The 26,917-nt window shown below is 45.3% G+C and overlaps 1 protein-coding gene across 1 annotated transcript in view; it reads right to left on the bottom strand.

The window, feature by feature from the left end:
* Positions 1 to 1,361: 1,361 nt before the first annotated feature.
* LOC138667386 (leucine-rich repeat and fibronectin type III domain-containing protein 1-like protein) overlaps positions 1,362 to 26,917 on the bottom strand; it is a 39,499-nt gene continuing 13,943 nt past the window's right edge. Inside the window, exon 2 of the mRNA XM_069755616.1 lies at positions 1,362 to 2,697. Coding sequence (XP_069611717.1) covers positions 1,412 to 2,692 — 1,281 coding nt within the window. The 5' untranslated portion in view covers positions 2,693 to 2,697 and the 3' untranslated portion in view covers positions 1,362 to 1,411. The remainder of the gene's footprint in view (positions 2,698 to 26,917) is intronic.

Here is a 26,917-nt window from a genome sequence, read left to right as displayed (position 1 = left end):
GGATCTTATCATGTATCTCTGTATACAGGGAGCTCCCCGTAGTGGTGGCTGAAGACAGGATCTTATCATGTATCTCTGTATACAGGGAGCTCCCCCTAGTGGTGGCTGCAGACAGGATCGTATCATGTATCTCTGTATACAGGGAGCTCCCCCTAGTGGTGGCTTCAGACAGGATCTTATGTATCTCTGTATACAGGGAGCTCCCCCTAGTGGTGGCTGCAGACAGAATCTTATCATGTATCTCTGTATACAGGGAGCTCCCCCTAGTGGTGGCTGCAGACAGGATCTTATCATGTATCTCTGTATACAGGGAGCTCCCCCTAGTGGTGGCTGCAGACAGGATCTTATCATGTATCTCTGTGTACAGGGAGCTCCCCCTAGTGGTGGCTGCAGACAGAATCTTATCATGTATCTCTGTATACAGGGAGCTCCCCCTAGTGGTGGCTGCAGACAGGATCTTATCATGTATCTCTGTGTACAGGGAGCTCCCCTTAGTGGTGGCTGCAGACAGAATCTTATCATGTATCTCTGTATACAGGGAGCTCCCCCTAGTGGTGGCTGCAGACAGAATCTTATCATGTATCTCTGTATACAGGGAGCTCCCCCTAGTGGTGGCTGCAGACAGGATGTTATCATGTATCTCTGTGTACAGGGAGCTCTCCCTAGTGGTGGCTGCAGACAGGATCTTATCATGTATCTCTGTATACAGGGAGCTCCCCCTAGTGTTGGCTGCAGACAGGATCTTATCATGTATCTCTGTGTACAGGGAGCTCCCCATAGTGGTGGCTGCAGACAGGATCTTATCATGTATCTTTGTATACAGGGAGCTCCCCTAGTGGTGGCTGCAGACAGAACCTTATCATGTATCTCTGTATACAGGGAGCTCCCCCTAGTGGTGACTACAGACGGGATCTTATCATGTATCTCTGTATACAGGGATCTCCTCCTAGTGGTGGCTACAGACAGGATCTTATGTATCTCTGTATACAGGGAGCTCCCCCTAGTGGTGGCTGCAGACAGGATCTTATCATGAATCTCTGTATACAGGGAGCTATCCCTAGTGGTGGCTGCAGACAGGATCTTATCATGTATCTCTGTATACAGGGAGCTCCCCCTAGTGGTGACTGCAGACAGGATCTCATCATATATCTCTATATAGAGGGAGCTCCCCCAGTGGTGACTGGAGGCAAAATCTTATCATACATCCCTATTCAAAGTAGAGCCCTATTCCTTTACAGTGCCACACTTACCAGAGTGCTTAGAGGTAAATGTATTTTTATGAGGATTTTTGGTACAGTTTAGTTTATTTTCTTGTTACTCTTGGAATAAGGTTGCCATAAGCAGACAATTTTAGACCTTGTCAACAGCATTATTTAGGACTGCAGGTTTAGTGTCTACAACCCTCTTGGATTTATACATGTGGCATCGGCTGAGGGTTCTCAGGGACAGGTAGGATGTTGGGAGTGTCCACAAAACGGCTGAACTCAAAGTCATCACTGTTTTGCTTCTTTGCCACCTTGTAAACCAACCGTGAAACATATCCCAAGACGAAGAACAAGACAGACAATAGCAGTAAGATGAAAATTATCAGCAAAACGAACGATGCTTTCTTCTTAGGAGTAACGGTAACCATCAGGGTCGGAATCAAAGACATCAAAGCATTAGATAGCACCGAGACCTTGACTAGGGACACTGATGAACCTTCACTATTCTTGGCCACGCAAGCGTAGATACCAGAGTCACCAGGCTTGATGGTTGCAATAATCAGTTTCCCATTGCGAATGGAGAAAGTAGAGGTGGCCAAGTTGACTTCCAACCCTGTTGGCAGTAGCCAAGTCAACACCGGTCTTGGTATTCCAGTAGCAGAACATGGAAGGGTTATTGAAGAGTCTTCCTTAACATATATCTCCTGAAAGGTCTCCCTGAACGAGGGCACAGTGCATCGAGGCACGTGGTTCATAGAGGCAGCCAACGAGTCATTGGGAAGTAAAGACTTCATAAACCTCTGATTTTCTGTCAACTCAATTCCCCTGAAACTACATTCATTAGTGAGGTTATTTCCCATCACGCTGATCCATAAAGAAGTAGAACAGTTACTGAAGGACTTAAACCAGAGAGGAGTGATGGAGATCAAGCTGTTGGAGTCTAGATTTAGGACAGTCAACACTGGAATGGTCTCGAAAGCCAAGTCCTGGATGGTGGCAATGTTGTTCTTTGAAAGGTCTAGAATCCGTAGGTTCTTAAGACCCTGGAACATCTGGGAGGGAATTAAGTGTAAAAAGTTTCCCTTTAAGTCCAGCAACTGAATGGGAAGGTCATTGAAGGCCAATGGATGGAGATTGGACAAGCTAAGGTTTAACTCATTCAGAATTAGATTCTTCAACATCGGAAGGTCACCAAAGGCTTGAGCATCAATGTAAGACACCGCTGTCCTCCTCAGAGCTATCTCTTCCAGGGACTTCAGATTCCAGATGCTTTGCTTAGAAATAATGAAGCGTGGACAGCTACTAAAACTTATCTTAGTAATGTTATCAAAAGCAATAACAGGAATCTGAAAATATTCCTCGGATTCACAACAATTAATGGAAGATGAAACGCAACTGCATCCTGGATGACAAATGTTAGTCCTTAACTGTCCGTTATTGCAGCTTACTAATAGTAGTGTCATCAGAGTAACAAGGAAGGCGCCCATGGAATCTGAGGAGTAGAGGACAACATAAGAAATTGTGGATGAGACACACGCAAAGTGAAATTCATACTAGGACATGATGCAACATGAAACAGTAGATATACAGTGGGGCAAAAAAGTATTTAATCAGTCAGCAATAGTGCAAGTTCCACCACTTAAAAAGATGAGAGGCGTCTGTAATTTACATCATAGGTAGACCTCAACTATGGGAGACAAACTGAGAAAAAAAAAATCCAGAAAATCACATTGTCTGTTTTTTTAACATTTTATTTGCATATTATGGTGGAAAATAAGTATTTGGTCAGAAACAAAATTTCATCTCAATACTTTGTAATATATCCTTTGTTGGCAATGACAGAGGTCAAACGTTTTCTGTAAGTCTTCACAAGGTTGCCACACACTGTTGTTGGTATGTTGGCCCATTCCTCCATGCAGATCTCCTCTAGAGCAGTGATGTTTTTGGCTTTTCGCTTGGCAACACGGACTTTCAACTCCCTCCAAAGGTTTTCTATAGGGTTGAGATCTGGAGACTGGCTAGGCCACTCCAGGACCTTGAAATGCTTCTTACGAAGCCACTCCTTCGTTGCCCTGGCGGTGTGCTTTGGATCATTGTCATGTTGAAAGACCCAGCCACGTTTCATCTTCAATGCCCTTGCTGATGGAAGGAGGTTTGCACTCAAAATCTCACGATACATGGCCCCATTCATTCTTTCATGTACCCGGATCAGTCGTCCTGGCCCCTTTGCAGAGAAACAGCCCCAAAGCATGATGTTTCCACCACCATGCTTTACAGTAGGTATGGTGTTTGATGGATGCAACTCAGTATTCTTTTTCCTCCAAACACGACAAGTTGTGTTTCTACCAAACAGTTCCAGTTTGGTTTCATCAGACCATAGGACATTCTCCCAAAACTCCTCTGGATCATCCAAATGCTCTCTAGCAAACTTCAGATGGGCCCGGACATGTACTGGCTTAAGCAGTGGGACACGTTGGCACTGCAGGATCTGAGTCCATGGTGGCGTAGTGTGTTACTTATGGTAGGCCTTGTTACATTGGTCCCAGCTCTCTGCAGTTCATTCACTAGGTCCCCCCGCGTGGTTCTGGGATTTTTGCTCACCGTTCTTGTGATCATTCTGACCCCACGGGGTGGGATTTTGCGTGGAGCCCCAGATCGAGGGAGATTATCAGTGGTCTTGTATGTCTTCCATTTTCAAATTATTGCTCCCACTGTTGATTTCTTCACTCCAAGCTGGTTGGCTATTGCAGATTCAGTCTTCCCAGCCTGGTGCAGGGCTACAATTTTGTTTCTGGTGTCCTTTGACAGCTCTTTGATCTTCACCATAGTGGAGTTTGGAGTCAGACTGTTTGAGGGTGTGCACAGGTGTCTTTTTATACTGATAACAAGTTTAAACAGGTACCATTACTACAGGTAATGAGTGGAGGAAAGAGGAGACTCTTATAGAAGAAGTTACAGGTCTGTGAGAGCCAGAAATCTTGATTGTTTGTTTCTGACCAAATACTTATTTTCCACCATAATATGCAAATAAAATGTTTAAAAAAACAGACAATGTGATTTTCTGGATTTTTTTTCTCAGTTTGTCTCCCATAGTTGAGGTCTACCTATGATGTAAATTACAGACACCTCTCATCTTTTTAAGTGGTGGAACCTGCACTATTGCTGACTGACTAAATACTTTTTTGCCCCACTGTATTTCTATATTGGTATAATATGTACTAGAATATTACTACTATAATACTGCCCCCTATGCACAAGAATATAACTACTATAATACTGCCCCTATGTACAAGAATATAACTACTATAATACTGCTCCTATATACAAGAATATAACTACTATAATACTGCCCCTATGTACAAGAATATAACTACCATAATACTTCTCCTATGTACAAGAATATAGCTACTATAATACTGCTCCTATGTACAAGATTATAACTACTATAATACTGCACCTATGTACAAGAATATAACTACTATAATACTGCCTCTATGTACAAGAATATAACTACCATAATACTTCTCCTATGTACAAGAATATAGCTACTATAATACTGCTCCTATGTACAAGATTATAACTACTATAATACTGCACCTATGTACAAGAATATAACTACTATAATACTGCTCCTATGTACGAGAATATAACTGCTATAATACTGCCCCTATGTACAAGAATATAACTAATGTAGTGCAGCGGTAGCACATTATGCAGTGATGATGCAGTGACCCAGGAAAGTTCAAAGCAAAATGTCTCTTTAACCCCTTCATGACCGGGGGATTTTTCGTTTTTCGTGTTCGTTTTTCGCTCCCCTCCTTCCCAGAGCCATAACTTTTTTATTTTTCCGTCAATTTGGCCATGTGAGGGCTTATTTTTTGCGGGACGAGTTGTACTTTTGAACGACATCATTGGTTTTAGCATGTCGTGTACTAGAAAACGGGAAAAAAATTCCAAGTGCGGTGAAATTGCAAAAAAAGTGCAATCCCACATTGGTTTTTTGTTTGGCTTTTTTGCTAGGTTCACTAAATGCTAAACATGACCTGCCATTATGATTCTCCAGGTCAGTACGAGTTCATAGACACCAAACATGACTAGGTTATTTTTTATCTAAGTGGTGAAAAAAAATTCCAAACTTTGCTAAAAAAAAAAAAAAAAAAAGAAATTGCGCCATTTTCCGATACTCGTAGCGTCTCCATTTTTCATGATCTGGGGTTGGTTGAGGGCTTATTTTTTGCGTGCCGAGATGACGTTTTTAATGATAGCATTTTGGTGCAGATACGTTCTTTTGATCGCCCGTTATTGCATTTTAATGCAATGTCGCGGCGACCAAAAAAACGTAATTCTGGCGTTTCTAATTTTTTTCCCGCTACGCTGTTTAGCGATCAGGTTAATACTTTTTTTTAATTGATAGATCGGGCGATTCTGAGCGCGGCGATACCAAATATGCGTAGATTTGATTTTTTTTTATTGATTTATTTTGATTGGGGCGAAAGGGGGGTGATTTAAACTTTTATGTTTTTTTTATTTTTTTCACATTTTTTTAAACTTTTTTTCTTAACTTTTGCCATGCTTCAATAGCCTCCATGGGAGGCTAGAAGCTGGCACAGCACGATCGGCTCTGCTACATAGCAGTGATCTGCTGATCGCTGCTATGTAGCAGAAATGGAGGTGTGCTGTGAGCGCCGACCACAGGGTGGCGCTCACAGCCACCGCTCATCAGTAACCATAGAGGTCTCTGGGACCTCTATGGCTACAATATACAAGCATCGCCGACCCCCGATCATGTGACGGGGGTCGGCAATGACGTCATTTCCGGCCGCCCGGCCGGAAGCGGTAGTTAAATGCCGCTGTCTGCGTTTGACAGCGGCATTTAACTAGTTAATAGGTGCGGGCAGATCGCGATTCTGCCCGCACCTATTGCGGGCACATGTCAGCTGTTCAAAACAGCTGACATGTCCCGGCTTTGGTGCGGGCTCACCGCGGAGCCCTGCATCAAAGCAGGGGAGCCGGCATCGGATGGTATAGTACGTCCGATGCCGGTAAGGGGTTAATGTTCAACTCACAGCAGTACACAGTACACAATATTCTCCGGATCGCAGCCGGGAACCATATCTTCTGGATTCTAGCCAATAAACACCCCAGTCCACCTCCGAGACCAGTTGCCTTGGGCATTTGCTCCGCTGTTTACGCTGTGGGTGCATGTCCCTTCATCTGCCTTGGCTGTTTGGCTCTGCTTGCCTGTGTTGCCTCACACAGATGGAGCTCTGCAGAGCCTCTTGCTCTGCACTCCTGCAAACACCAGACTGACACTGACCCTGACACCCCCAAACCCTTTACTGCAGGGTTTTTAACTGGACAGCTGCAGCGTCGGACTGGAGCACCTTGGGCCCACCAGAGAAAATCATTCTTGGGGCCCACTATGTAGCTACATAGAAATAAATACAAGACCATCAATTGTGTGGTAAAACAAGCTAATATCAGTGTCACGATTCACACCGTGACCGTCACCCCCCACGTCACAGATCGGGGTGACTTTAGGCCAACAGACGGCTATCACATGTACAGGGGGGCTTATCTTAGTTATCCCTTCACTCCACAATGTGATGAAAAAACACACACAAGGCTATTACATAGTTACATAGTTACATAGTTATTAAGGTTGAAGGAAGACTATATGTCCATCTAGTTCAACCCATAGCCTAACCTAACATGCCCTAACATGTTGATCCAGAGGAAGGCAAAAAAAACCCATGTGGCAAAGAGTAAGCTCCACATTGGGGAAAAAAATTCCTTCCCGACTCCACATACGGCAATCAGACTAGTTCCCTGGATCAACGCCCTATCAAGGAATCTAGTGTATATACCCTGTAACATTATACTTTTCCAGAAAGGCATCCAGTCCCCTCTTAAATTTAAGTAATGAATCACTCATTACAACATCATACGGCAGAGAGTTCCATAGTCTCACTGCTCTTACAGTAAAGAATCCGCGTCTGTTATTATGCTTAAACCTTTTTTCCTCCAACCGCAGAGGATGCCCCCTTGTCCCTGTTTCAGGTCTATGATTAAAAAGATCATCAGAAAGGTCTTTGTACTGTCCCCTCATATATTTATACATTAAAATAAGATCACCCCTTAGTCTTCCTTTTTCCAAACTAAATAGCCCCAAGTGTAATAACCTATCTTGGTATTGCAGACCCCCCAGTCCTCTAATAACCTTGGTCGCTCTTCTCTGCACCCGCTCCAGTTCAGCTATGTCTTTCTTATACACCGGAGACCAGAACTGTGCACAGTATTCTAAGTGTGGTCGAACTAGTGACTTGTATACAGGTAAAATTATATTCTCCTCATGAGCATCTATGCCTCTTTTAATGCATCCCATTATTGACCTCTTAGTTTATACCAGGGGCTTATTTTAGGTATCCCACTGCTCTTCAATATACCACGGACTGCAGGGATTTATGTATATCCCACTTTCAGTTCCACTTGAAACTTGCAGCTCTCTGGCGCCCCCCTTACCCTCAGGTCAGACTAGGTACTGCACCTAGGGTAATTGGTCGCCAGAAAGGCTGCCTGCTATGTACTGGCTATTGGGCACGCTGCAACGAGGCGATATAACTACTCCCGCTCAGGCAGGAACAATAATTATCAACGCCGCAGTCGCTACAACGACTCCCAACTACCCAGTACAGAGGTATGCTGCCACCAGCTTCGATTAAAAGGGTCCAAAGCTAACCCACAACAGTAGCGTTATTCCCTTCAGAAGACTTAGGGTACGTTTTAGAACAGGAAGAACGAATCTAGTATTTTAAATATTTTACTCCATTAATATTAGGCAGTGTTTATGAAAAGGTATAAAAGATGTTACAATATGAGACAATTGTAAATATGTACAAAGGTAATTATAAAAAAAGGGGTTAAATGAGAAATTAACACTTACATGTGTTCAGAGCATTGCAGGCAACCAGGCTAGTTCCATATGTCCCAATGCATCAGAATAGCAGTCAGGGCTTCCCAGGTAAAAAACTAACTGCTGGGGGTCAGCCAGAAACTTATAAACCGCAGCCCATGACATCACCAACAGGGCTGGTTTACTCAGACCCTCCTCTATCTTCAGCCTTCTAGTTTTCTCCAACAATTCTTATAATTTGTGTATTTTCGGTCCAGAACATGTCAGAATCATAACACACCCAGCATTCCCCTTATTTTAACATTGGCGTTCTAAGGAGACCAAATTTGGGCTGGATGCGATGCATAGTTCCAGAGAAATCCATATTCTGTCCCTGTTGGATTTGGAGGCTCCTGCTTACAGTGATGGGTAGATGCGCCGATGGACTTTAGCAATATGTGCTCATTATTTTCCTAGCCTAAATCGTTGGCCCAGAATCTTATCATATTAGAACAAAGACCCTCATGGATTTTGGAGATTTCTATACCAGTCCTAGCTAGTACCGATGGGAGGGGATGAGTAACTTGCTTCTAGCCTGGAATTTATGGCCAGGGCAGAAAAACCCTCTTCTACCATACATTCCGACACAAAGAAGCAAAGAGGGCCAGAGAGAGAAGGGGGGTTTTAGCCCCCAGCATGGGCTGAAGGGCAAAGCTAAAACATCATATTTCATACAATATTGTGACAATCAAGGTATAATATAGGGTAGTACATGTCTTAATTATGTAGCAGGGGTTGAGGTAGCCCCCTCATAGAATATAATGTAGTCCCCTCATAGAATATAATGTAGCCTCCCTCATAGAATATAATGTAACCCCGGAATATACTCACGGAATATAATGCAGCCTCCTCATAGAATATAGTACAGCCCCCTCATAGGGTATAATGCAGCCCTCCCCATAGAATATAATGTAGCACCCTCACAGAGTATAATGCAGCCCCCTTCATATAGTGTAATGCAGCCCCTCCACAGAATATAATGTAGCCCCCTCAGAGTATAATGCAACCCCCCATAGAATATACTGTAGCCCCTTCATAGGGCATAACGCAGCCCCCCTCATATAGTATGATGTAGCCCTCCCAGAATATAATGTAGTTCCCTGAGAGAATAATGCAGCCCCACACAGAATATATTGCAGTATTAATAAACGTAGACACAGGAGAAGGATCCGGTATTACCAATACAATATAGTCAAAATATAGTGATCTATACCCAAATGAAATAAATAATAGTAAACCAATCCACCCCCTGTATCAATAAGAAAGTAGTGAAACCACTACAAAAATGGGGAAAAAAATTATACACCGAATATGGATGAAGCCAGAAAAGAGAAACGGATAACAGGGAATATATAGAATAAATCACTTTTATTATGTGCAACAAGTAGTAACCAAAAATTATATATATTATATTAAAATATGTATATGCATACTCATGAAATACGCTTTTTAAGCGTGCACATGTCAAAAATTATATAACGAATAATTCGTACTGGGCAGGTCAAACAATATATATTATATCAATGAAGTAATAAATGATAACTGGACACCCCACAAGGAATAAGTAAGTATAAAAATAGTATAATAAAATGGATGGAAAAAATATATATATCTCATAAAAATGGATGAAAATATAAATAAAAAAATAAAATAAAAATTGTATATCTAGAAACCAAGAAGATATATATTTATATATGGGAAAGCACAAAGAACACAAGTGTAATGAAAAATAATAATTAATGCATAAAATATGTGTAAAAATGTGTAGAAAAATATATATGAAGATAAAAAAATAATTAGTAAAAATATATATGGTATCACAAATTATTGGAGGCACACATTGCCCCTCAGATCACGTGATATAATTCATGTAATGTGATACTAATAAAAAGTGCTATGTGCTCGTAATAAAGTGCTGTTAGCATGTAAAGTGTGCATAATAAAAGTCAAAAAGTGCCATGTGCCATTATATATTAAATCTGGTTTATAGTATGTACCCAGCAAGGTCTCCTCCAATGATAGGGAAACAACTAAATGGATATATGATCCCAAATAGGGAAACAGCTTAGTAGATATATTGTCCAATATTACTTACATGTAATCAAGCAGGGTATATATATCCAGGACCGCCAGTATGGGACTGTGTGCACCCCGACGCGCGTTTCGGACCCTAAGAGTTCCTTCCCCAGATCTACGTCCTTCTACAGAACCTAATAATTGTATGATACAATATTGTTCTGCTCCAGGAAGACATCCAGGCCTCTCTTGAACCCCTCGACTGAGTTCGCCATCACCACCTCCTCAGGCAAGCAATTCCAGATTCTCACTGCCCTAACAGTAAAGAATCCTCTTCTATGTTGGTGGAAAAACCTTCTCTCCTCCAGACGCAAAGAATGCCCCCTTGTGCCCGTCACCTTCCTTGGTATAAACAGATCCTCAGCGAGATATTTGTATTGTCCCCTTATATACTTATACATGGTTATTAGATCGCCCCTCAGTCGTCTTTTTTCTAGACTAAATAATCCTAATTTCGCTAATCTATCTGGGTATTGTAGTTCTCCCATCCCCTTTATTAATTTTGTTGCCCTCCTTTGTACTCTCTCTAGTTCCATTATATCCTTCCTGAGCACCGGTGCCCAAAACTGGACACAGTACTCCATGTGCGGTCTAACTAGGGATTTGTACAGAGGCAGTATAATGCTCTCATCATGTGTATCCAGACCTCTTTTAATGCACCCCATGATCCTGTTTGCCATGGCAGCTGCTGCCTGGCACAGGCTGCTCCAGGTAAGTTTATCATTAACTAGGATCCCCAAGTCCTTCTCCAAATTATACTATTTTTATACTTACTTATTCCTTGTGGGGTGTCCAGTTATCATTTATTACTTCATTGATATAATATATATTGTTTGACCTGCCCAGTACGAATTATTCGTTATATAATTTTTGACATGTGCACGCTTAAAAAGCGTATTTCATGAGTATGCATATACATATTTTAATATAATATATATAATTTTTGGTTACTACTTGTTGCACATAATAAAAGTGATTTATTCTATATATTCCCTGTTATCCGTCTCTCTTTTCTGGCTTCATCCATATTCGGTGTATAATTTTAGAATATATTGCAGCCCTACCCACAGAATATAATGTAGCCCCGTCGAAGTATAGCGCAGCCCCCTCTTAGGGTATAATGCAGCAGCCCTCATAGTGTATGATACAGTCCACCTCCACCTCCATCACTGTCCTCTTCACGACCTCCATCATTGCATCCTCCCTCACCACCATTGTCCTTTCCACCACTATCATCATATTCCTTTCCACCACCTCCATCATTGCTTTCACCCCACCACTCCATCATTGCCCATTCCACCACCCCAATCATTGCCTCCACCCCCACAACCACCATTGTCCTTTCCACCACTACCATCATTGTATTTTCCACCACAACCATCATTGCCTCTCCCCCACTACCCAATCATTGCCCATTCCACCACCTCCATTATTGCCTCATCCCCCACCACCCCCATCACTGCTCTCTCCATCACCCACATCATTGCCAATCTCCAATACACACGTCACCAATACACACATAGTACCGCAAACACAGCACCACAACACACACAGAACTGCATCACATACACGCACACAGGCAGGCAGACAGACACACAGCACCACTCACCTGTCTGCACATTCCCCACAGTCGCCGCACCTCCCGGCAGCATCTTTATCACCGGCAGCTTTCTCTCTGAAACAGCCGCGGTGAATGATGATGTCATCCAGCCGCGCTGTGTTAGACAGGAAATGCCGGGCAGTGGGCAGGAAGCAGGACAGCATTGGATACCTGCAGCTTTGCTCTGCTGCAAAGCTGCAGGGATCGCTCCCTGCCCACCGATTGCCATCAGGGTTAGCCACCCTGCAGGGGCCCACCTCCGGGGCCCCGATGCAGCACCAACAGCTTTACATGTGGGCAGTAGGGTTGAGCGAAACGGGTCGAACATTTTCAAAAGTCGCCGACTTTTGGCTAAGTCGGGGTTTCATGAAACCCGATCCGACCCCTGTGCGGGGTCGGCCATGCGGTACGCGACTTTCGCGCCAAAGTCGCGTTTCAATGACGCGAAAAGCGCCATTTCTCAGCCAATGAAGGTAAACGCAGAGTGTGGGCAGCGTGATGACATAGGTCCTGGTCCCCACCATCTTAGAGAAGGGCATTGCAGTGATTGGCTTGCTGTCTGCGACGTCACAGGGGCTATAAAGAGGCGTTCCCGCCGACCGCCATCTTACTGCTGCTGATCTGAGCTTAGGGAGAGGTTGCTGCCGCTTTGTCAGAAGCAGGGATAGCGTTAGGCAGGGTCCATTAACCACAAAACCGCTTGTGCTGCAGCGATTTGCACTGTCCAACACCACCCTCGGTGTGCAGGGACAGTGGAAGTTTTTTTTTTTTTTTTTTTCCCCTCAGCGCTGTAGCTCATTGGGCTGCCCTAGAAGGCTCCCTGATAGCTGCATTGCTGTGTGTACGCCGCTGTGCAAACCAACTGCTTTTTTCAAAGCACAAATCCTCTTGTTCCTTCCTTTCTGCACAGCTATCTTTTTTGTTTGTCCACACTTTTTATTTCATTTGTGCATCAGTCCACTCCTTATTGCTGCCTGCCATACCTGGCTGAGATTACTGCAGGCAGGGAGATAGTAGCTGCCTGCCATACCTGGCTGAGATTACTGCAGGCAGGGAGATAGTAATTGTAGGACATTCCCTGTTTTTTTTTTTTTTTTTTTTTTGGTGGGAGATTAAGATTGGCAATTTGGCATTTCTGCTAGAGTGCCATCCCTGTGTGTGCCATCTCTCTCACATAGTGGGCCATAGAAAGCCTTTTCATTTTTCTGTATTTTTTTTTGTGGGGTGTATAAATTCTCCCTGATAAAAATACAGTGGGAGATTAATATTGGCCTTTGGGCTTGTGTGCCAGTCCTGAGTGTGCCATCTCTCTCACAAATAGTGGGCCATAGAAAGCCTATTTATTTTTTTTTTTGGTTTTATAAATTCTCCCTGAAAAAAAGGGAGATTAATATTGGCCTCTGGGCTTGTGTGCCAGTCCTGAGCGTGCCATCTGTGCCAGCCAGCCCTGAGCGTGCCATCTCTCTCACAAATAGTGGGCCATAGAAAGCCTATTTAATTTTTTTTTTTGTTTTATCAATTTTCCCTGAAAAAAGGGAGATTAATATTGGCCTCTGGGCTTGTGTGCCAGTTGTGAGCGTGCCATCTGTGCCAGTCCTGAGCGTGCCATCTCTCTCACAAATAGTGGGCCATAGAAAGCCTATTTAAATATTTTTTTGGTTTTATAAATTCTCCCAGAAAAAAAGGGAGATTAATATTGGCCTCTGGGCTTCTGTGCCAGTCCTGAGCGTGCCATCTGTGCCAGTCCTGAGCGTCCCATCTCTCTCACAAATAGTGGGCCATAGAAAGCCTATTTTATTTTTTTTTTGGGTTTTAGAAATTCTCCCTGAAAAAAGGGAGATTAATATTGGCCTCTGGGCTTGTGTGCCAGTTGTGAGCGTGCCATCTGTGCCAGTCCTGAGCGTGCCATCTCTCTCACAAATAGTGGGCCATAGAAAGCCTATTTAAATATTTTTTTGGTTTTATAAATTCTCCCAGAAAAAAAGGGAGATTAATATTGGCCTCTGGGCTTCTGTGCCAGTCCTGAGCGTGCCATCTGTGCCAGTCCTGAGCGTCCCATCTCTCTCACAAATAGTGGGCCATAGAAAGCCTATTTTATTTTTTTTTTGGGTTTCAGAAATTCTCCCTGGAAAAAAAAAGGGAGATTAATATTGCCCTTTGGGCTTGTGTGCCAGTACTAAGCGTTCCATCTCTCTCTCTCTCTCAGTCAGTGGGCCATAGAACGCATATTTTTGGTTTTATTTGTTTTCTAAATTCTCCCTGAAAAAATCATTTTATTTTATTTGGTTTCTAAATTCTTCCTGATAAAATCATATTTTTTTTATTATTTTTATTTCTAAAGTCTCCCTGAAAAAAAAAAAAAAAAAACAACCAAAAAAACAGTGGGAGATTAATATTGGCCTTTCTGCTTGTGTGCCAGTCTTGACTCCTGGGTGTGCCATCTCTCTCTCTCTCTCTCTCTCTCTCTCTCTCTCTCCAATTGTGGTCCATAGAAAGCCTATATTTTTTTTCCTTGATTTGGGTTCTAAAATCTACCAGAGAAAATAACTACATCAATCATTGGTAGAAAAATATTGGCCTCTGGGTTTGTGTGCCACTCCTGACTCCTGTGTGCGTCATCTCTCAGTCAGTGGGCCATAGAACGCCTATTTTTGTTTTTATTTGTTTTATAAATTCTCCCTGAAAAAATCATTTTATTTTATTTGGTTTCTAAATTCTTCCTGATAAAATCATATTTTTTTTATTATTTTTTTTTCTAAAGTCTCCCTGAAAAAAAAAAAAAAAAAAAAAAACAGTGGGAGATTAATATTGGCCTTTCTGCTTGTGTGCCAGTCTTGACTCCTGGGTGTGCCATCTCTCTCTCTCTCTCTCTCCAATTGTGGTCCATAGAAAGCCTACATTTTTTTTCCTTGATTTGGGTTCCAAAATCTACCAGAGAAAATAACTCCATCAATCATTGGTAGAAAAATATTGGCCTCTGGGCTTGTGTGCCACTCCTGATTCCTGTGTGCGTCATCTCTCACTCAGTGGCCCATAGAAAGCATATAGTTTGTTACATTTGTTTTCTAAATTCTCCCTGCAAAAATCTATTTTTTTTTTTTTGGGGGGTTTCTAAAGTGTTCCTGAAAAAAATAAAAATAAAAAAAAAATAATAGTGTGACATTAATATTAACATTTGTGCTTCAGTGACAGTCCTGCGTGTGGGGCATCTCTCTAATTTGCAGCCACCAAAAAAAGAGTGTGTAACATTGGGCCTGATTTTCGCTGTGGTCTCACCAACCTGTAAAGGGGTAGCTAAATCATACTGAAGTTATAGCTCACCGTGTAAGTTGTGTGACTGCAACAAATAACGTTAGTTTGGTTACGTTTTTAAAACAATGAGGAAGTCTAGTGGAAGAGGTCGTGGCCGGGGGCGTTCATTGTCAGCTGGTAATGAGGGTAGTGGTAGTGGTGGAGCATCAGGTGGTCGTGGGGGAAAAAATATTGCACCTAAGTCTGGAGCTGTGGAGCCAGGTTCGTCGTCCGGCTACACAAGGCCTCGAACGCTCCCTTTTCTGGGATTAGGAAAACCGCTTTTAAAGCCGGAGCAGCAAGAGCAAGTTTTGGCTTATCTTGCTGACTCAGCCTCTAGCTCTTTTGCCTCATCTCGTGAAACTGGTAAAAGTAAAAGCAGCGCGTCGTTAGTGGATGTTCACGGTCAGGGACAAGTCACTTCCTTGTCCTCTTCAGCAAAAACAACAACAGAGAAGAATGCAGCAGGCGACACAACGGGCTACTCCATGGAGCTCTTTACACATACCGTCCCTGGCTTAGAAAGTGAAGCAGTTAACAGTCCATGCCCATTACAAATTGAATCTGACATGGAGTGCACTGACGCACAGCCACAGCCAGACTACTATGCTGGTCCTTTGACTCAGACCACAACATTGCCCTCGCAGGGTGCTGATCAAGAATCAGACCCTGATGAGACTATGTTGCCCCATCACGAACGCTATACCACCGAACGACACGGTGACACAGACGAAGTTGCGCAGGAGGTACAAGAAGAGTTATTAGATGACCCAGTTCTTGACCCCGATTGGCAGCCATTGGGGGAACAGGGTGCAGGCGGCAGCAGTTCTGAAGCAGAGGAGGAGGAGGGGCCGCAGCAGGCATCAACATCGCCACAGGTTCCATCTGCCGGGCCCGTATCTTGCCCAAAACGCGTGGCAAAGCCAAAACCTGGTGGAGGACAGCGTGGCCATCCGGTTAAAGCTCAGTCTGCAATGCCTGAAAAGGTATCCGATGCTAGAAAGAGTGCAGTCTGGCATTTTTTTAAACAACATCCAATTGATCAGCGCAAAGTCATCTGTCAAAAATGTTCTACTTCCTTAAGCAGAGGTCAGAATCTGAAAAGTCTCAATACTAGTTGCATGCATAGACATTTAACCACCATGCATTTGAAAGCTTGGACTAACTACCAAACGTCCCTTAAGGTTGTTGCACCCTCGGCCAATGAAGCTAGTCATCAACGCAACATCCCTTCCGGCAGTGTAGGACCACCATTTAGCGCACCACCTGCTGTATCTGTGCAGGTATCTTTGCCAGGCCAAAGCAGTCAGGGTCAGGGAATCACCAGTTTCGTAGTAGGAAACACTGCATCTAGGGCACCGGCGGCAACAATACCATCTCCCACCGTCTCTCAGTCTGCCATGTCCACCGGCACCCCCGCTAGTTCCACGATCTCCAGCTCTCCAGTCCAGCTCACCCTACATGAGACTATGGTTAGAAAAAGGAAATACTTAGCCTCGCATCCGCGTACACAGGGTTTGAACGCCCACATAGCTAGACTAATCTCGTTAGAGATGATGCCCTACCGGTTAGTTGAAAGCGAAGCTTTCAAAGACCTGATGGACTACGCTGTACCACGCTACGAGCTACCCAGTCGACACTTTTTTTCCAGAAAAGCCATCCCAGCCCTCCACCAGCATGTTAAAGAGCGCATCGTCCATGCACTCAGGCAATCTGTGAGCACAAAGGTGCACCTGACAACAGATGCATGGACCAGTAGGCATGGCCAGGGACGTTACGTGTCCATCACGGCACACTGGGTAAATGTGGTGGATTCAGGGTCCACAGGGGACAGCAAGTTTGGGACAGTTCTGCCTAGCCCACGGTCTAGTAAACAGTTGTCTGTAGCCGTTCGCACCCCCTCCTCCTCCTCCTCCTCCTCGTCCTCCTGCAGAAGCAAGAGCTCGTCCACAGACCGCAGTCGCACAAACACTCCATCCGCACCTGCCACTGTTGCACACCAGGTCTCCCATTATGGGGCAGCTACTGGCATACGTCAGCAGGCTGTATTGGCTATGAAGTGTTTGGGCGACAATAGACACACCGCGGAAGTTCTGTCCGAGTTCTTGCAGCAAGAAACGCAGTCGTGGCTGGGCACTGTAGATCTTGAGGCAGGCAAGGTAGTGAGTGATAACGGAAGGAATTTCATGGCTGCCATCTCCCTTTCCCAACTGAAACACATTCCTTGCCTGGCTCACACCTTAAACCTGGTGGTGCAGTGCTTCCTGAAAAGTTATCCGGGGTTATCCGACCTGCTCCTCAAAGTGCGTGGACTTTGCGCACATATCCGCCGTTCGCCTGTACACTCCAGCCGTATGCAGACCTATCAGCGTTCTTTGAACCTTCCCCAGCATCGCCTAATCATAGACGTTGCAACAAGGTGGAACTCAACACTGCACATGCTTCAGAGACTGTGCGAACAGAGGCGGGCTGTTATGTTTTTGTGGGAGGATACACATACACGGGCAGGCAGTAGGATGGCAGACATGGAGTTGTCAGGTGTGCAGTGGTCGAAGATTCAAGACATGTGTCAAGTCCTTCAGTGTTTTGAGGAATGCACACGGCTGGTTAGTGCAGACAACGCCATAATAAGCATGAGCATCCCCCTAATGCGTCTGCTGATGCAAAGTTTGACGCACATAAAGGATCAGGCGTCTGCACCAGAGGAAGAGGAAAGCCTTGATGACAGTCAGCGATTGTCTGGTCAGGGCAGTGTACATGACGAGGTACCGGGCGAAGAGGAGGTGGAGGATGAGGAGGATGATGGGGATGAGTATATTTTTAATGAGGAAGCTTTCCCGGGGGCACGGGAAATTGGTGGCGTGGCAAGGCCGGGTTCTGGTTTTTTGAGGGACACAAGTGACGTAGATTTGCCTGCAACTGCCCCTCAACCAAGCACAACCGCAGATTTGACAACGGGAACTTTGGCCCACATGGCGGATTATGCCTTGCGTATCCTCAAAAGGGACACACGCATTACAAAAATGATGAACGATGACGATTACTGGTTGGCCTGCCTCCTTGATCCTCGCTATAAAGGCAAATTGCAAAATATTATGCCACATGAGAACTTGGAACTAATATTAGCAACAAAACAATCAACTCTTGTTGACCGTTTGCTTCTGGCATTCCCTGCACACAGCGCCCGTGATCGTTCTCACACGAGCTCCAGGGGCCAGCAGACCAGAGGTGTTAGAGGGGCAGAAATCAGAAGTGGCGTTGGACAGAGGGGTTTTCTGACCAGGTTGTGGAGTGATTTTTCTATGACCGCAGACAGGACAGGTACTGCAGCATCAATTCAAAGTGACAGGAGACAACATTTGTCCAGTATGGTTACAAACTATTTTTCATCCCTTATCGACGTTCTCCCTCAACCGTCATTCCCATTTGATTACTGGGCATCCAAATTAGACACCTGGCCAGAATTGGCAGAATATGCATTGCAGGAGCTTGCTTGCCCGGCAGCTAGTGTCCTATCAGAAAGAGTATTCAGTGCTGCAGGTTCAATACTAACAGAAAAAAGGACTCGTCTGGCTACCCAAAATGTAGATGATCTAACCTTCATTAAAATGAACCACAACTGGATTTCAAAATCTTTTGCCCCACCCTGCCCGGCTGACACCTAGCTTTCCTATGAAAAGGTCTTGCCTGTGGACTATTCTGAATGACTTTTCCAATCTCGTAATTTTCTTCACCTGATTGTCCAGCATACGACATGTTTCCACCTCACGAAATGGCCAAACTCCCCACACGGGGCCGTGCTATCGCCACTTTGCGCTTGGACCCTTGAGAGTGCTGTTTGTCTGAAGAGGTGGGTGTGGCCGCTTTTGGTCGACGGCACTGCCACTGGGTCCCTCATAGTACAATAAAGTGTCTCTGGCGGTGGTGGTGCGCACCCAACGTCAGACACACCGTTGTAATATGAGGGGCCCTGTGCCTGTACCGCCGGCCACAAGACAGTTCCCCCCCCCAGCTCAAACAGTGCTCTACCACTAGCAAAATTATCTCTCACAGCTTCACCAATGTGTAGTCTAGCCGCTGACATCCTTCAATGCCTGGCACTGACAATACCATTGTTTTGACATTTTTGTTATGTTAGGCCTTCGAAGCCTGTCTGCGGTCCCTTCTTTCTACAACTACTACACTGACCAGGCCACTGCTGGCCGTGTTACCCTGGAACCAATTTAAAAGTGCCTACAGTCAGCCCAATTTTGTTATGTTAGGCCTTCGAAGACTGTCTGCCGTCACTCCTTCCACTAGACTTCCACTGACCATACACTGCTGCCCATGTACCCCTGGAACCAATTTAAAGTGCCTACAGCCAGCCCAATTTTGTTATGTTAGGCCTTCGAAGCCTGTCTGCGGTCACTCCTTCCACTAGACTTCCACTGACCAGACCACTGCTGCCCGTGTACCCCTGGAACCAATTTAAAAGTGCCTACAGCCAGCCCAAGTTTGTTATGTTAGGCCTTGGAAGCCTGTCTGCGGTCACTCCTTCCACTAGACTTCCACTGACCAGACCACTGCTGCCCGTGTACCCCTGGAACCAATTTAAAAGTGCCTACAGCCAGCCCAAGTTTGTTATGTTAGGCCTTGGAAGCCTGTCTGCGGTCACTCCTTCCACTAGACTTCCACTGACCAGACCACTGCTGTCCGTGTACCCCTGGAACCAATTTAAAATTGCCTACAGCCATGTGTTATTATTTTAGGCCTTCGATGCCTGTCTGCGGTCACTCCTTCCACTAGGCCTTCACTGACCACACCACTGCTGTCCGTGTACCCCTGGAACCAATTTAAAATTGCCTACAGCCATGTGTTATTATTTTAGGCCTTCGATGCCTGTCTGCGGTCACTCCTTCCACTAGGCCTCCACTGACCACACCACTGCTGTCCGTGTACCCCTGGAACCAATTTAAAATTGCCTACAGCCAGCCCAATTTTTTTATTTTAGGCCTTCGATGCCTGTCTGCGGTCCATTCTTTCAACTACTACTACACTGACCAGGTCACTGCTGTCCGTGTACCCCTGTAACCAATTTAAAATTGCCTACAGCCATGTGTTATTATTTTAGGCATTCGATGCCTGTCTGCGGTCCATTTTTTCAACTACTACTACACTGACCAGGTCACTGCTGCCCGTGTACCCCTGGAACCAATTTAAAATTGCCTACAGCCATGTGTTATTATTTTAGGCCTTCGATGCCTGTCTGCGGTCACTCCTTCCACTAGGCCTCCACTGACCACACCACTGCTGCCCGTGTACCCCTGGAACCAATTTAAAATTGCCTACAGCCAGCCCAATTTTTTTATTTTAGGCCTTCGATGCCTGTCTGCGGTCCATTCTTTCAACTACTACTACACTGACCAGGTCACTGCTGCCCGTGTACCCCTGGAACCAATTTAAAATTGCCTACAGCCATGTGTTATTATTTTAGGCCTTCGATGCCTGTCTGCGGTCACTCCTTCCACTAGGCCTCCACTGACCACACCACTGCTGTCCGTGTACCCCTGGAACCAATTTAAAATTGCCTACAGCCATGTGTTATTATTTTAGGCCTTCGATGCCTGTCTGCGGTCCATTCTTTCAACTACTACTACACTGACCAGGGCACTGCTGGCCGTGTACCCCTGGAACCAACATCAGAAAATATAAAAATAAGTATTTTGCTTATAAAAAAGAAAATACTGGTGAGATATCAAATGCAGACATTTTAACATTAAAAACAAACACACAACTCTAATCTGGTACAGTACTAAAAATGGCCACCAGCTACAATTACTTTCTCCTGCAAGTAGTTAACTGAAAGTTTTTTTAAATTGAAAACACACATATGGCATCCACCGAGTGTTGTCCTGTCGCGTCTTCTTTATATTATTGCCGAGAAGATGCAAAATAATGAAAATAATAAAATCATTAATTACCAAAATAATAGAGAAAGTCAACACCACATTGCAAATAAACATTCATTCCAAATAAAGAAGCAGGGCGCGTCCGAGGGTGAGTATATACCTAATAAGAATATAATCACCCTCGGACGCGCAATGCTTATTTCCAACAGCCTTCCTTCCTAAGAATCAGCCCTTCCGTCGTGTAGAGAGACGTTGTGTTACACTCCAAGGTGTTCCCCAGGTTGCCTTTCCTGAGCTTCGATCTTCCGGCTCTCGTTTAGTAGTTCTTGGAAACTACTCTGCATTAGGCCTTCAAATTGGGTATGGGGTGTAGAGAGATGGTGTGTTCCACTCCAAGGTGTTCCCCAGGTTGCCTTTCCTGAGCTTCGATCTTCCGGCTCTCGTTTAGTAGTTGTTGGAAACTACGCTGCATTAGGCCTTCAAATTGGGTATGGGGTGTAGCGAGAGGGTGTGTTACACTCCAAGGTGTTCCCCAGGTTGCCTTTCCTGAGCTTCGATCTTCCGGCTCTCGTTTAGTAGTTCTTGGAAACTACACTGCATTAGGCCTTCAAATTGGGTATGGGGTGTAGAGAGAGGGTGTGTTACACTCCAAGGTGTTCCCCAGGTTGCCTTTCCTGAGCTTCGATATTCCGGCTCTCGTTTAGTAGTTGTCGGAAACTACGCTGCATTAGGCCTACAAATTGGGTATGGGGCGTAGAGAGAGGGTGTGTTACACTCCAAGGTGTTCCCCAGGTTGCCTTTCCTGAGCTTCGATATTCCGGCTCTCGTTTAGTAGTTGTCGGAAACTACGCTGCATTAGGCCTACAAATTGGGTATGGGGTGTAGAGAGAGGGTGTGTTACACTCCAAGGTGTTCCCCAGGTTGCCTTTCCTGAGCTTCGATCTTCATGCTCTCGTTTAGTAGTTGTCGGAAACTACGCTGCATTAGGCCTACAAATTGGGTATGGGGTGTAGAGAGAGGGTTTGTTACACTCCAAGGTGTTCCCCAGGTTGCCTTTCCTGAGCTTCGATCTTCCGGCTCTCGTTTAGTAGTTGTTGGAAACTACGCTGCATTAGGCCTTCAAATTGGGTATGGGGTGTAGCGAGAGGGTGTGTTACACTCCAAGGTGTTCCCCAGGTTGCCTTTCCTGAGCTTCGATCTTCCGGCTCTCGTTTAGTAGTTCTTGGAAACTACACTGCATTAGGCCTTCAAATTGGGTATGGGGTGTAGAGAGAGGGTGTGTTACACTCTAAGGTGTTCCCCAGGTTTCCTTGCCATTGCTTCGGTCTTCCGACTCTCGTTTAGTAGTTGTAGAAAAGTACACTGCATTAGGCCATACAAAATGGGTATGGGGTGGAGAGAGATGGTGTGTTACACTCCAAGGTGTTCCCCAGGTTGCCTTTCCTGAGCTTCTATCTTCAGGCTCTCATTAAATTGTGGTTAAATGGAACAACTGCATTTGGCGTACTAGTTGGTTTGGGGCCTACTATCGGTGTCTGCCACTCCTTGCTGTTCTCCTCCACTGAACAAAGCTGTGCCGCCTGTTTACTACGGTTGCCAATTTTGAACTGCATTTCGACTACTTACTGATTTGGCCCTACTCTCTGTGTCAGCCTCTCATTCCAGTTGTCCTCCACTGCAATGCCCCCTGGTTATTCCTGTGTTACCAATTTTGAACTGCATTTAGCCCACTTTCTTCTTTGGGCCTATATCTGTGTTTCCACTTCATCGTGCCCATTGCCCAGCCAGTGATAGATGAGTCTGCTGGTACATTGACCCATAACGCAACATTCCCCGTGCACGCTACACAACAACATTGTGACCCTGCTGAAAGTCAGGTTGCTCTTCCCGCATACCATACCACCTTACACGGGGACAAAGAGGAAGGTGCAGATGAAAGTGCAGGTTCCTTCATCAGGTGGGGGGAGGAATACTAGTTGGCGACGTCACTGGCACAGGGCCTCTCATAGTACGCAAAAGTGTTGCTGCCGGTGGGAGGCGCCCCCGCCGTGCAAACACACCGCTGTACTTTGAGGGGCCCTGTGCCAGTGCCAATGCCAACGAGTGGGCCCCCCCTGCTTGCTCAGGTTCACAGCACTTGCAAAGTTGAAATACTTACCTCTCCCTGCTCCACTGCCGTGACGTGGTCCAGATTTCCTGGGCCCACTAATTACTTGAACCAGCCCTACCCCCCACAACTTTAGCCAAATGACCCCCAATTTCAAATGCCTTCCAATTATTATAAGGTAAATTACGCTTGACAAGCTTCATTAAGAAGAATGGATGGTTTTGACATTAAAATGGCCACTCTAGGTGTTTTCCTGGCCCCCACTCACTGCCGACTATGCTGCCCCATTGACTTGCATTGGGTTTCGTGTTTCGGTCGATCCCGACTTTACGTCATAATCGGCCGATTTCACTCGACCCGACTTTGGACATAGTCGGGTTTCGCAAAACCCGGCTCGACTCTAAAAAGGTCAAGGTCGCTCAACTCTAGTGGGCAGGGTTAGCCTCAGCCTGTGGCTAACATGGCCTGCTATTAAAGTGAAATGATTACTCACTCCTCTCCACGCCCAAGCTGTCATGGGGAAGCATGAATATTCATTTCTCTTTTGCAGCGGGGACAGGCTCCTGTCTCCAGCTGTTGTTCAGCTGGCATAGGGCAGGACCCTTGACTCAGGGGCCCCATATCTGCTGGGTGTGCTGGTATTAGTGATACGTGACTGGCTTGGCGCCCTTGGAGTAGTGGGGGCCCTAGACAGCTGCTGTCCAGTATGCCAGCAGGTGTCAGTGCCTGGGCCCACCGTTGAATGCTCTGGTTCTCCAGTGGGCCAGTCCGACCCTGACCACATGGAAAACCCAGCCAGAAAGGTAACAGACTGCCACATTACCATCCTATAATCCATTTTGAAACCAAAAGCCCAGCAGATTTTCTTAAATATGCCCTGAACAAATAGCTTGTCCTGGACCAATATTCACTCTTATTCTGCATTGCAATCACAGCCTGTAACTGCAATGCACTCCCTTGGCCTCAATGCACCTCCATGCGCATCCTGGGAGGAACACACAGCGACCCCTACCTGTGACATCGGTCACTGCCTCACACTACTATAATACTGCTCCTATGTACAATAGTATAGTTACTATGAGATGAACGTCTGAATCCTACACTTAGAGATTGATATGGCTTCAGATACTTCTCCGTATAGGCTCCTCCAGCCGTATTTTCCAGGGTAATCCGATTTTCTCCAAGTCTCTGTGGGGTGCGGGCCTTAGCATCAGCATCCCACAAAGGAGCTATCTTACTGTTCTTTATGTCCTCCGCAGCCTCCCACAGACTGGTTGGAGGGTTTTCAGACCCCCCAGACCTGGGAATGGTGCCTCAAAGATCAAGGCGTGATTTGCAGCATTTGGAAAGCAGATGGGTCATGAATGGACAGTCAGGAAATGTCAGCAGGAGTTCATAAAGAGGCATGGGCACATTCAGGCTGCAGAAGGTAACTGGGCTAATTCCAATATCAGAACTTTTGTAAGGTAATTAAGACTCTAGACCAAACAGGGAACACACGGAATGATACAGAGGAACAAGACAACACTCCTAAAATCAGTACAAATATGAACATAGACAGAATGATGCTCCACACACTATATCACACCGTCACCATATTGCATCTTATTAGAACATTTAATTTTATTTATTTTTAGAATTTGATATTTTGTGTGATTTGCGGTAGTGACAGAATAGACTATTTGATTTTATATAAACTTTTTAGTGATGTTTTATTTTCCCTTTTCTGTAGTCCTATCCTCTCTGTATATAAGTGGGTTTGCCCTCATCTATATATATAATTGTCTAAGGGTTTTTCCGTCTGTCTGTCTTTCTGTCTGTCTGTCTTTCTGTCTGTCTGTCTGTCTGTCCTGGAAATCCCGGCTCTCTGATTGGTCGAGGCCTGGCGGCCTCGACCAATCAGAGACCGGCACAGCATCGACGTAGAAATCCCGCGTCTCTGGTCGAGGCCTGGCGGCCTCGACCAATCAATCAGCAACGGGCACAGCGACGATGATGTCATAAAGGACGTAGACATCCCACGTCTGATTGGTCAAGGCCGCTAGGCCTCGACCAATCAGCAACGGGCACAGCGACGATGATGTCATAAAGGACGTAGACATCTCACGTTTCTGATTCAGCGACGGGCACAGTATCGACGTAGATGTCATAATGGTTGCCATGGCGACGATGATGTCATAAAGGTTGCCTCGACCAATCAGCGACGGGCACAGTCTGCCGCGAATTCTGGAATTATCATTGTCCATATACTACAGGGACATGCATATTCTAGAATACCCGATGCGTTAGAATCGGGCCACAATCTAGTATATATCTATATATATATAATTGTCTAAGGGTTTTTCCGTCTGTCTGTCTTTCTGTCTGTCTGTCTGTCTGTCTTTCTGTCTCTGTCTGTCCTGGAAATGCCGCCTCTCTGATTGGTCGAGGCCGCCAGGCCTCGACCAATCAGCAACGGGACAGAGACGATGATGTCATAAAGGACGTAGAAATCCCACGTTTCTGATTCAGCGACGGGCACAGTATCGACGTAGATGTCATAATGGTTGCCATGGCGACGATGATGTCATAAAGGTTGCCTCGACCAATCAGCGACGGGCACAGTCTGCCGCGAATTCTGGAATTATCATTGTCCATATACTACGGGGACATGCATATTCTAGAATACCAGATGCGTTAGAATCGGGCCACAATCTAGTCTACTATATATATATCTAAGGGTTTTTCCGTCTGTCTGTCTGTCTTTGTGTCTGTCTATCTGTCTGTCCTGGAAATCCCGCGTCTCTGATTGGTCGAGGCCGCCAGGCCTCGACCAATCAGCGACGGGCACAGCATGGCGACGATGATGTCATAAAGGTTGCCTCGACCAATCAGCGACGAGCACAGTCTGCCGTGAATTCGCCTCGATCAATCAGCGACGGGCACAGTATCGACATAGATGTCATAATGGTTGCCATATAAAGGCACGGATGATTGACCTCGTGGAGACCAAAACATCCAACACCGCGGAGACACCATCACGTGTTTCTCAACGCAGTGATCCAGAACACTGCCCCCAAATAGGTTGCCTCGACCAATCAGTGACGGGCACAGTCTGCCGCGAATTCTGGAATCATCATTGTCCATATACTACGGGGACATGCATATTCTAGAATACCCGATGCGTTAGAATCGGGCCACAATCTAGTTTACATATATATACTGTATTGTATGTAAATTCTTCTTTCCTAATTAAATTGTATTTAATCTTGAAACCTGAATATTATTTTTCACTTATTTCCCATTACATTGATAATAGATGAGACCTGGATCCTTTTCGTGAGGACTCGATGTTCACGTCTACCGACATCATGGCGCCTCTCGGTTCCTTCCTTCTTAGTCTGAGCGTTGAGCGCTGTATTTTGACAGGATTTTCTCCCACGCTCCCAGGAAGGTAATTATACGGGGAAAGAACTCATCTTCTCCAGACATTGGCCGTCCTCCTGAGACACCGTCACATCTAAGACCTCATCTGAATTAATAGGAACACTCATGGGTGTTAATTTGGGATTTGTCTGTGTCGGGGATGACGGTTTCTAGAAATGTATCGGAAGCGGTGAGGACACATTGTATCAAGATGGTGATTGTGTTCTTGAGTAAGTCTTCGTTAAGGCCGGTGAAGTATTAGGAACTGCCTGAGGGACATGAAGAGAACATGATGGATTTGACAGAGGCATCTTGCACCCTCGGGACTCGGGCTGAAGGCAGAAGATGGATGAAGCCCTCCCTGGACAGTCTGGTCCATAGTTACATGTTTGA

The sequence above is a fragment of the Ranitomeya imitator genome, chromosome 2 (genome assembly GCF_032444005.1).
Source record: "Ranitomeya imitator isolate aRanImi1 chromosome 2, aRanImi1.pri, whole genome shotgun sequence".
Classification (NCBI taxonomy): domain Eukaryota; kingdom Metazoa; phylum Chordata; class Amphibia; order Anura; family Dendrobatidae; genus Ranitomeya; species Ranitomeya imitator.
Note: the sequence above shows the minus strand (reverse complement) of the source record. Positions and strands in the feature narration are given on the sequence as shown.